General features: G+C 39.8%; 4 protein-coding genes and 1 pseudogene across 12 annotated transcripts in view; 3 read left to right on the forward strand and 2 right to left on the reverse strand.

Moving 5' to 3' along the window:
• Positions 229–619, reverse strand: LOC109128882 (annotated as a pseudogene).
• On the reverse strand, positions 1,350–3,100 carry LOC104739465 (presenilin-like protein At1g08700). The gene is made up of 2 exons (XM_010459820.2): positions 2,672–3,100; positions 1,350–2,588 (listed from the first exon to the last, which is right to left on the reverse strand). The coding sequence occupies exons 1-2, from the start codon at positions 2,994–2,996 to the stop codon at positions 1,552–1,554; spliced, it is 1,362 nt and encodes a 453-aa protein (XP_010458122.1). The 5' UTR covers positions 2,997–3,100; the 3' UTR covers positions 1,350–1,551.
• LOC104739468 (F-box protein SKIP24) lies at positions 3,156–5,007 on the forward strand. 4 transcript variants are annotated; one of them, XM_010459832.1, is made up of 5 exons: positions 3,156–3,466; positions 3,548–3,721; positions 3,926–4,088; positions 4,180–4,378; positions 4,488–5,007. In XM_010459832.1, the coding sequence occupies exons 1-5, from the start codon at positions 3,234–3,236 to the stop codon at positions 4,490–4,492; spliced, it is 774 nt and encodes a 257-aa protein (XP_010458134.1). In that variant the 5' UTR covers positions 3,156–3,233; the 3' UTR covers positions 4,493–5,007. The 4 variants fall into 4 exon arrangements, with proteins under 4 accessions (XP_010458134.1, XP_010458128.1, XP_010458131.1 ...); XM_010459826.1 differs by having other exon boundaries at positions 4,718–5,007; XM_010459829.1 differs by having other exon boundaries at positions 4,721–5,007.
• The window catches only part of LOC104739467 (serine/threonine-protein kinase EDR1), a 13,388-nt gene continuing 7,764 nt past the window's right edge, over positions 5,382–11,005 (forward strand). The window contains exons 1-2 of one of the 3 annotated variants that reach the window (XM_019236027.1): positions 5,386–5,905; positions 8,529–8,814. In XM_019236027.1, the coding sequence (XP_019091572.1) occupies positions 5,483–5,905; positions 8,529–8,814 (709 nt within the window). In that variant the 5' untranslated portion in view covers positions 5,386–5,482. Of the gene's footprint in view, positions 5,906–8,528; positions 8,815–11,005 lie in introns of all 3 variants that reach the window. The other 2 variants (XM_019236028.1, XM_019236026.1) reach the window with 2 other exon arrangements.
• LOC109124999 (F-box protein SKIP24-like) lies at positions 6,278–7,257 on the forward strand. Of its 4 annotated transcripts, none has more exons than XM_019236065.1 (3): positions 6,278–6,338; positions 6,430–6,628; positions 6,738–7,257. In XM_019236065.1, exons 1-3 carry the CDS (start codon positions 6,288–6,290, stop codon positions 6,740–6,742), a joined length of 255 nt encoding a protein of 84 aa, XP_019091610.1. In that variant the 5' UTR covers positions 6,278–6,287; the 3' UTR covers positions 6,743–7,257. The 4 variants fall into 4 exon arrangements, with proteins under 4 accessions (XP_019091610.1, XP_019091608.1, XP_019091609.1 ...); XM_019236063.1 differs by having other exon boundaries at positions 6,968–7,257; XM_019236064.1 differs by having other exon boundaries at positions 6,971–7,257.

Below are 11,005 nucleotides of genomic sequence, written 5' to 3' on the forward strand. Positions count from 1 at the left end.
AAAAAAAAAAAAAAAAAAAAAAAAAAAAACAAATTACATACAACATAAAGAGGTTGAGATACACATATGCACCTTTTTCAAAGTAGAATTAACTTATAATCATATATAAGTTTACAATTTTTTTTAAAACAAAAATTGACTACTTTTTTAGTTACCAAAAATTCTTACAACTTATTATTTGATTCATTAATTAGTAGTACAATAAATTTGGTTATGGATATAAATAAATTAGCAAGGACGACTGCAATTGCAAAGACGATGGTAAGGTAATTTAGTTGAAAAACGAATAACGTCAGTACATTGGCAAAGATCATATTTAAACTTCTTGTTTTTGAAATCGCCTAAGCACGCCTTGTTTCCATCATTCCCGCATGTTCCTTCGTACATTTGATTTATGTGACACCTCTTGTTCACAGCTTCCACGTCTTTTTTTGTTTTGTTTTATATCAACAGTCAACAAATAATTTGAGCAACATGAATTTGATAATTCTGTATTCCGCAAAATGATGAATCAAAAAAAAAAACAAAAAGAGATGATAATATGTTACCTTGAATATTAGCTAAAAACAAGAAACATGAAGACACATGAAACCATGAGTAAGATAGCAGATTTCATCATTCAAAGGGTTGATATAATTAATTAGGTTTTCTAGTTACGTGAAAATAGTGTGGTCTGTCTTAAACTTGTAATTTTATTGTTATAAATATTATCACTACTAGCTCGTAATAAATATACAAACACATATGATAAAAATAGTTGTTTCGATAAAACTTGTGGAAAAGAATAAAAAGAGAAAGTCAACGAGATCAACGTGTTCTCGTTCATTAATTTTTTGAATGTTCTTCTTATCTTCTAAATAATTTTTTTTTTGGTGTTGTAATTTTTAGATACTTAGTTGAATATAAATTAGATAAAGAACTTAAATGTAGCAAAAAAGAACGTGGTAGACTGGCAGTTGGAAATTACTCAAACTGAGACATAAATCAAAATCCTATATAGTATAAAGTTTCAGTTTTTTTTTCCAGAATAATAATGTGGAAATCTACGACCGGTTTGGTATCCGGTTTAAGTTCTGGTTTAGAGGGTTATTGAACTAATATGAAAACGTAAAAATAATAAGTCCGGATGCGCACATCCCACATCGCGTCTTGTGAGAGGGTCCGCGGACTGTCCTATAAATTAATGCGTCTATCTGCTTCTTTACAAGCATAAGTCATAACAATTACTTGTGCTTAATTGACGTCAAGACTCTCTGTGTCTGTGTGTAGTGTATATGCACGAGAGATGAGACTTGAAGGAATTAAGATACCACAGATCAATCCTAAAGTTTTCAGTCAAACACCTGAAATGTCTACAAACACATATACTAAAATGATCGGCTTCAGAGACTATCAATCCATTTTACATTAGCGGTTTTTCCAATAGAATATTGCTCAAAACCCTTAAAACATATTTGCTTCATTTGAAACAGCACAAGGTGCAATACATGGATAAAAACAGCAATCAGGATATCATCATCTAACTTGTTCCCCTAGATTTTTTCTGGTTAATCAGAACATCATCAAATTAGTTGTCATCCCAACAACAAACGGCTCCATCAATAACCGCGTCAAGAAGTAGAAAACAACACCCAACATGATGGATATGGGAAGAGCAGGCAGAGCTCGGTTGTACACAGCCAACAAAATAAGAGTGCACCCTAGTCCCGAGATGATCGCAAGGTAACAGGCGTATACCGTCATCAGATCATACATTGCTGCCCTACCAACAAGAACACTGTAGAAAATAAAGTCTCCAAGACCAAGTTTGATGCCTCTATTTGAAATGTCGACAACGTTATCCGACTCCTCCAAACCTCTTGGTTCTTCCCTATTATCTCCCCAGCCCATCAACTCAACAAGAGGAGACATTTCCTCATCCATAACAGTATCTCTGTCTTCGATATTTCCTCTGGTTCCAACTGCGGTTGAGTGCTCTGAGGATATGGCAACCACAGGTGACCTCTCAACAACGTCTCTGTCTTCGTTACCATGACCATCCACATTGTCTATATCCCTCACTTCAACAGCATTATAATCCAGATTATGAGAATTTCCTCTTCCAAGTTGGTTTGCATCATGGTTCCGTACTGCTTGCAGCTCAACTGATCCAGAATCTGAAACCCCACCAGCAGCACCACCAACCAAAGCCCTTAGACTCGAGCCACGGTTTCTCCCTTGGTTGCCCGAGGAGACAGTGGGCCTAGCTTCATAAACCATAGCAGGAAGCTCCTCATCTCGGCTTGAAGCCAGCTCCACCAAGAGCTTAAGTGGACCACCAGGTGCCAAAACAGCAACCAAATCATACAAAGCTAAAGCCACCAAGATAAACCATGTAGTCCATTCAGGTAATTTAGTAAACCAAGCTGCAACAACAATCCCCATAACAACCATATAACACTGTCTCACCACAATTGGTATACCACCAGCAAACACTGACAAAGTCCCCAGGATGGTGAAATTGAAAAGCAATATGAAGCAGGTGACTGAATCAACAGGAATTGAGAAATGCTGTATTATCGATAGGAATATCGCACCTCCCATCGTACCTGAGACAAGATTAACCAACATTGAATTCGAGTAAAACCCTAAGAAGAGGATGAAGAAGTGAAGGAGGAAACGAAATTGGTACCTAGGACGAAGAAGGCGGAGAAGCGCATGTAATGCTTGAGGAAATTGGTGAAGTTGTAGTAGAAGAGGAGAACAAGGATGAAAGTGACGGCGGCAACGAGGACGACGAATACTATGGCGTTGAGAAGACTACCTTCGAGCTTAACGGTAGCGGAGTCGGAGGGATTCTCGATGTAAATGAGATTGGCGGCGGTACGGATCTGAGGGTCGGAGGTAACGGAGAGAGAGTAGGTGAGAAGGACGACGAGGAACATGCAGATTGAGACCGGAGCCATCACGCCGATAATCTCAACTCCGAGAGAATCAAGGATACTAGAAGAATCCATCGTTATCAATAATATTTGAGAGATCTTTTGGCTTGGCTACGCCATCTTTGGGGGTTCTAGAGGAAGAAGACGAAGACGAGAGAAGAGAAGAGGGTTATTTCGGTGTGACCAGCTCGTTTTATTTTGTTTTTAATTTAAAAAAAAAAAAAAATTTGTCGTCTTGTTGAAACCAACAAAATTGGGAATTAAAACTCTCCGAACAAACTCCAAACTGGGATTAGAACCCTAGAAAGAGAAATGTCGGCGAACGAAATACCCGACGAGCTATGGAGAAAGATTCTAGAGATTGGCGTGAAGTCCTCTGCTTTCTCCTACAAAGATCTCTGCTGTATCTCCATCACCTCTCGCCGTCTCCGCCGTTTGTCCTCCGATGATTGCTTCTGGGACCTTCTTCTCTTCCATGATTTCCCAACCCACATCATCTCTGCTTCCTCTTCTCAATCTCCAACCAAGTTTATCTACAAGACTAGGTATTGTTATTTGATTCAAATTTGTGTTTTTTTATGAAGTTCCTTGTGTTGTTACTGAGTGAGTGTGTGTGTGTTGGATAGGTTTGAGAGGGATAAGGAGAGGAAATTAGCTGCCCATAGGAGAGCTTTACTCAGGAAGGAGAGTGAGATTTCTGAATGGAGACGGAGAATTCGTGAATTGGAGTCTCGGTTATCAGAAGAGGCTGATAGATTACAGTCTGCTTCTCTGGAGTTTTCTAATTTGCACAAAGTGAGGTACACTAACTAGTCCCTCACCTGGAGAACATTATTGTTATTTTCTAATAAGTTCTGACTCTAGAGGAGGAGATGATTGCATATTGTTTTGTGACAAGTTTGTAAAGATGATTCTTTTGTTTGATCAAAGTGAAAATGAGATTGGTCCTTCTCTTCTTGCCTCATTCATTCCTTACTCATGTCATTTGTTCTTGTCTCTCGCAGGCAAGCATCGGTTGCTTTAAAGGTTTGGCAGCCAGAGGTCGTACGTGGCAGACAAAAACAATTGGTTGAGCAAAACGCTGTTCCTGTTGAGGGTCGTCTGCGTGCACTTGAGATGGAGATAAAGTTATGCAAGCAGCAAATCATGGGTGTGAATAGACAACTTGTGAGTATCAGTCAGGGAATTCTAATTATGTTCCACACTTCCTCTGCTTGACTTTCTAAATCTTTTATATTGTTTTTCTCCGTAATTGCAGAGGGAGGTAAAACACCGATTTGACATAGCCATAAAAGAGCTAGAATCCATGAAGTATCATCCTTTACGAGATTACAAGCCGATACGTAGTGGAGACCAAGGAAGTACTAGCAAGACGAAGAAGTTGAAAACGAGCATTAACTATAGTGGAGACCAAGTGAGTAATAGCAAGAGGAAGAAGTTGAAAACAAGCATTAACTGTAAGTTCATAAACATTTCTCACTTTTCTTCTTGTACTGGTGTTGCCTGTTCTTACTGTCCAAATATTCTCCCTGAGAATGTTCCTGAAAATCTTCTTGTTCTTCAAAGTGTGACACAATGCAATGTGGAAGAGTTTTATGCCGATATGGACTGTTTGAAAGTATGACATGGAGCAATATAGTTGCAAACCTCAATGAGTAATTTAACAGCAAACGATGGATGTTTAATGTTTGAACTTATAGATTTACTTGTTAATCTTCGTTATCTTATCAGTGGTATCGATTATGAGTTCCTTTTTAATATACTTACGAACACTTGTTGCCTGGATTCCGCTAAAGCAGTTCCAGCAATACACAGAAACGAGGACAAGCTGTTACACTCAGAATCAGAATGATGGTTGGCTGCCACAGAACGCTGAGAGTAGTAGTAGTTGTTGTTTCGTATCCAATTAGATTTGCAGGAATAAAGCTGAAATTTTGTCACAGAAGATAATGTGGTCTACTTTTGTAAGTTTTGGTTGATATGTAGGTGTTACAATATCATGAATGAAGATAAATTTGTTTCAGAAGCTAAGACCGGCTTGTCTGTATCAAAAGCTCTGTTCTTATTTACCTTGGCGTTTTTTGTTTTTACTGTTCCCGTTAGACCTCTTTAGTACTTGAATGTGTTGATATGGAAGAACGCTAAAGAATGGTTTCATATAATCGTACTCATGCTTAGTTTGGATTCCGGTGCGAAATCTCCCGCTCAAAATCTGCCAAGAACCACCTGTATGGATTTACTGATACTCCTGTGATACATGTCGTTTTCACTTTGGTAATTAATTGAGTATTACTTTTTACATTATTTTTTAACCCTATTAGCCGCGTATAGAAAATTATAGCGTGTGGGTCCTGAAAGCAACGTGTCACATTTTCTCCTAAATGCTTCATCTTAATTGGATAACTTAACAAAAAAGGTCAAAACAGTGGCATAATCGTAAATCCTGAAAACTTAGTCCCTTCCCCTCCTTTTAACTCGCCGGCATAAGTTTCGTTTCCGTCACTCCCACCACTTTTTTTTTGATTTTGACCAACGGAAGAAGAATCTGAAAAGAGAGACCGATGAAGCATATTTTCAAGAAGCTACACAGAGGTGGGAATCAAGAGCAGCTGAATCGAACCAACGATGCTGTTCCTCCTCCTCCTCCATCCGATCAAAATCGGATTCACGTCTCTTCTGCTAATCCTCCTCAAGCCACCCCTTCTTCTGTCGCGGAAACGGTTCCGGTGACCGCACCTGCTTCTTCGATGACTTCTCCTTCTCCTACTGCTGCTTCCAACCGTGCCGATTACATGTCCTCCGAGGAAGAGTATCAAGTTCAGTTAGCCCTAGCGATCAGTGCTTCGAATTCGCTCTCCAGCGAGGATCCGGAGAAGCATCAGATCCGAGCGGCCACGTTGCTGAGCTTAGGAAGCCATCAACGGATGGAGTCTAGGCGGGATTCGTCGGAGGTGGTGGCCCAGAGGTTATCGAGACAGTACTGGGTTAGTCTTCTTTCTCTTGTTATTTAGGGAAATGCTGAATTATCTCTTTGTGTGTTTTCGAGTCTTGAGTCATAATGAATTTAAGCGCAATTGAACGTTCCATGGTTGTGGGTATTCTAATTGAATTACTGTTCGATAGCTAATTGAATTTCAGATTGAATTGCATTGCTCCTTTACTGATCCGTATGCTTCTGTGTGGTGATTTTTGTTGTTGTTGTTGTTGCACCTGCTTAGCTTTGTTTCCTCTCTGAAGATTAAAGCCTTTATAAAAAGGAAGGCTTTAATATACCGTAATTATGTGGGCCAAATATCTTGGCGATTTGGTACTGCCTACATGATCTTACATGAATAACATGTTTTGAACGNTCTGCGTGCACTTGAGATGGAGATAAAGTTATGCAAGCAGCAAATCATGGGTGTGAATAGACAACTTGTGAGTATCAGTCAGGGAATTCTAATTATGTTCCACACTTCCTCTGCTTGACTTTCTAAATCTTTTATATTGTTTTTCTCCGTAATTGCAGAGGGAGGTAAAACACCGATTTGACATAGCCATAAAAGAGCTAGAATCCATGAAGTATCATCCTTTACGAGATTACAAGCCGATACGTAGTGGAGACCAAGGAAGTACTAGCAAGACGAAGAAGTTGAAAACGAGCATTAACTATAGTGGAGACCAAGTGAGTAATAGCAAGAGGAAGAAGTTGAAAACAAGCATTAACTGTAAGTTCATAAACATTTCTCACTTTTCTTCTTGTACTGGTGTTGCCTGTTCTTACTGTCCAAATATTCTCCCTGAGAATGTTCCTGAAAATCTTCTTGTTCTTCAAAGTGTGACACAATGCAATGTGGAAGAGTTTTATGCCGATATGGACTGTTTGAAAGTATGACATGGAGCAATATAGTTGCAAACCTCAATGAGTAATTTAACAGCAAACGATGGATGTTTAATGTTTGAACTTATAGATTTACTTGTTAATCTTCGTTATCTTATCAGTGGTATCGATTATGAGTTCCTTTTTAATATACTTACGAACACTTGTTGCCTGGATTCCGCTAAAGCAGTTCCAGCAATACACAGAAACGAGGACAAGCTGTTACACTCAGAATCAGAATGATGGTTGGCTGCCACAGAACGCTGAGAGTAGTAGTAGTTGTTGTTTCGTATCCAATTAGATTTGCAGGAATAAAGCTGAAATTTTGTCACAGAAGATAATGTGGTCTACTTTTGTAAGTTTTGGTTGATATGTAGGTGTTACAATATCATGAATGAAGATAAATTTGTTTCAGAAGCTAAGACCGGCTTGTCTGTATCAAAAGCTCTGTTCTTATTTACCTTGGCGTTTTTTGTTTTTACTGTTCCCGTTAGACCTCTTTAGTACTTGAATGTGTTGATATGGAAGAACGCTAAAGAATGGTTTCATATAATCGTACTCATGCTTAGTTTGGATTCCGGTGCGAAATCTCCCGCTCAAAATCTGCCAAGAACCACCTGTATGGATTTACTGATACTCCTGTGATACATGTCGTTTTCACTTTGGTAATTAATTGAGTATTACTTTTTACATTATTTTTTAACCCTATTAGCCGCGTATAGAAAATTATAGCGTGTGGGTCCTGAAAGCAACGTGTCACATTTTCTCCTAAATGCTTCATCTTAATTGGATAACTTAACAAAAAAGGTCAAAACAGTGGCATAATCGTAAATCCTGAAAACTTAGTCCCTTCCCCTCCTTTTAACTCGCCGGCATAAGTTTCGTTTCCGTCACTCCCACCACTTTTTTTTTGATTTTGACCAACGGAAGAAGAATCTGAAAAGAGAGACCGATGAAGCATATTTTCAAGAAGCTACACAGAGGTGGGAATCAAGAGCAGCTGAATCGAACCAACGATGCTGTTCCTCCTCCTCCTCCATCCGATCAAAATCGGATTCACGTCTCTTCTGCTAATCCTCCTCAAGCCACCCCTTCTTCTGTCGCGGAAACGGTTCCGGTGACCGCACCTGCTTCTTCGATGACTTCTCCTTCTCCTACTGCTGCTTCCAACCGTGCCGATTACATGTCCTCCGAGGAAGAGTATCAAGTTCAGTTAGCCCTAGCGATCAGTGCTTCGAATTCGCTCTCCAGCGAGGATCCGGAGAAGCATCAGATCCGAGCGGCCACGTTGCTGAGCTTAGGAAGCCATCAACGGATGGAGTCTAGGCGGGATTCGTCGGAGGTGGTGGCCCAGAGGTTATCGAGACAGTACTGGGTTAGTCTTCTTTCTCTTGTTATTTAGGGAAATGCTGAATTATCTCTTTGTGTGTTTTCGAGTCTTGAGTCATAATGAATTTAAGCGCAATTGAACGTTCCATGGTTGTGGGTATTCTAATTGAATTACTGTTCGATAGCTAATTGAATTTCAGATTGAATTGCATTGCTCCTTTACTGATCCGTATGCTTCTGTGTGGTGATTTTTGTTGTTGTTGTTGTTGCACCTGCTTAGCTTTGTTTCCTCTCTGAAGATTAAAGCCTTTATAAAAAGGAAGGCTTTAATATACCGTAATTATGTGGGCCAAATATCTTGGCGATTTGGTACTGCCTACATGATCTTACATGAATAACATGTTTTGAACGATTCCTAGGAATATGGCGTGCTTGACTATGAGGAGAAAGTTGTCGATAGTTTCTACGATGTGTACAGTCTATCCACAGACTCAACAAAGCAGGGAGAAATGCCATCGCTGGAAGATCTTGAAAGCAATCATGGAACCCCTGGCTTTGAAGCTGTAGTTGTAAATCGAGCTATTGATCCTTCCCTGGATGAGTTGCTACAGATTGCACAATGCATTGCACTGGATTGTCCTACTACCAGTGTTAGTGTGTTGGTGCAGAGGCTGGCTGAACTTGTCACAGAGCATATGGGTGGATCTGCGGAAGNGCCGATACGTAGTGGAGACCAAGGAAGTACTAGCAAGACGAAGAAGTTGAAAACGAGCATTAACTATAGTGGAGACCAAGTGAGTAATAGCAAGAGGAAGAAGTTGAAAACAAGCATTAACTGTAAGTTCATAAACATTTCTCACTTTTCTTCTTGTACTGGTGTTGCCTGTTCTTACTGTCCAAATATTCTCCCTGAGAATGTTCCTGAAAATCTTCTTGTTCTTCAAAGTGTGACACAATGCAATGTGGAAGAGTTTTATGCCGATATGGACTGTTTGAAAGTATGACATGGAGCAATATAGTTGCAAACCTCAATGAGTAATTTAACAGCAAACGATGGATGTTTAATGTTTGAACTTATAGATTTACTTGTTAATCTTCGTTATCTTATCAGTGGTATCGATTATGAGTTCCTTTTTAATATACTTACGAACACTTGTTGCCTGGATTCCGCTAAAGCAGTTCCAGCAATACACAGAAACGAGGACAAGCTGTTACACTCAGAATCAGAATGATGGTTGGCTGCCACAGAACGCTGAGAGTAGTAGTAGTTGTTGTTTCGTATCCAATTAGATTTGCAGGAATAAAGCTGAAATTTTGTCACAGAAGATAATGTGGTCTACTTTTGTAAGTTTTGGTTGATATGTAGGTGTTACAATATCATGAATGAAGATAAATTTGTTTCAGAAGCTAAGACCGGCTTGTCTGTATCAAAAGCTCTGTTCTTATTTACCTTGGCGTTTTTTGTTTTTACTGTTCCCGTTAGACCTCTTTAGTACTTGAATGTGTTGATATGGAAGAACGCTAAAGAATGGTTTCATATAATCGTACTCATGCTTAGTTTGGATTCCGGTGCGAAATCTCCCGCTCAAAATCTGCCAAGAACCACCTGTATGGATTTACTGATACTCCTGTGATACATGTCGTTTTCACTTTGGTAATTAATTGAGTATTACTTTTTACATTATTTTTTAACCCTATTAGCCGCGTATAGAAAATTATAGCGTGTGGGTCCTGAAAGCAACGTGTCACATTTTCTCCTAAATGCTTCATCTTAATTGGATAACTTAACAAAAAAGGTCAAAACAGTGGCATAATCGTAAATCCTGAAAACTTAGTCCCTTCCCCTCCTTTTAACTCGCCGGCATAAGTTTCGTTTCCGTCACTCCCACCACTTTTTTTTTGATTTTGACCAACGGAAGAAGAATCTGAAAAGAGAGACCGATGAAGCATATTTTCAAGAAGCTACACAGAGGTGGGAATCAAGAGCAGCTGAATCGAACCAACGATGCTGTTCCTCCTCCTCCTCCATCCGATCAAAATCGGATTCACGTCTCTTCTGCTAATCCTCCTCAAGCCACCCCTTCTTCTGTCGCGGAAACGGTTCCGGTGACCGCACCTGCTTCTTCGATGACTTCTCCTTCTCCTACTGCTGCTTCCAACCGTGCCGATTACATGTCCTCCGAGGAAGAGTATCAAGTTCAGTTAGCCCTAGCGATCAGTGCTTCGAATTCGCTCTCCAGCGAGGATCCGGAGAAGCATCAGATCCGAGCGGCCACGTTGCTGAGCTTAGGAAGCCATCAACGGATGGAGTCTAGGCGGGATTCGTCGGAGGTGGTGGCCCAGAGGTTATCGAGACAGTACTGGGTTAGTCTTCTTTCTCTTGTTATTTAGGGAAATGCTGAATTATCTCTTTGTGTGTTTTCGAGTCTTGAGTCATAATGAATTTAAGCGCAATTGAACGTTCCATGGTTGTGGGTATTCTAATTGAATTACTGTTCGATAGCTAATTGAATTTCAGATTGAATTGCATTGCTCCTTTACTGATCCGTATGCTTCTGTGTGGTGATTTTTGTTGTTGTTGTTGTTGCACCTGCTTAGCTTTGTTTCCTCTCTGAAGATTAAAGCCTTTATAAAAAGGAAGGCTTTAATATACCGTAATTATGTGGGCCAAATATCTTGGCGATTTGGTACTGCCTACATGATCTTACATGAATAACATGTTTTGAACGATTCCTAGGAATATGGCGTGCTTGACTATGAGGAGAAAGTTGTCGATAGTTTCTACGATGTGTACAGTCTATCCACAGACTCAACAAAGCAGGGAGAAATGCCATCGCTGGAAGATCTTGAAAGCAATCATGGAACCCCTGGCTTTGAAGCTGTAGTTGTAAATCGA

The sequence above is a fragment of the Camelina sativa genome, chromosome 14 (assembly GCF_000633955.1).
Source record: "Camelina sativa cultivar DH55 chromosome 14, Cs, whole genome shotgun sequence".
NCBI lineage: Eukaryota > Viridiplantae > Streptophyta > Magnoliopsida > Brassicales > Brassicaceae > Camelina > Camelina sativa.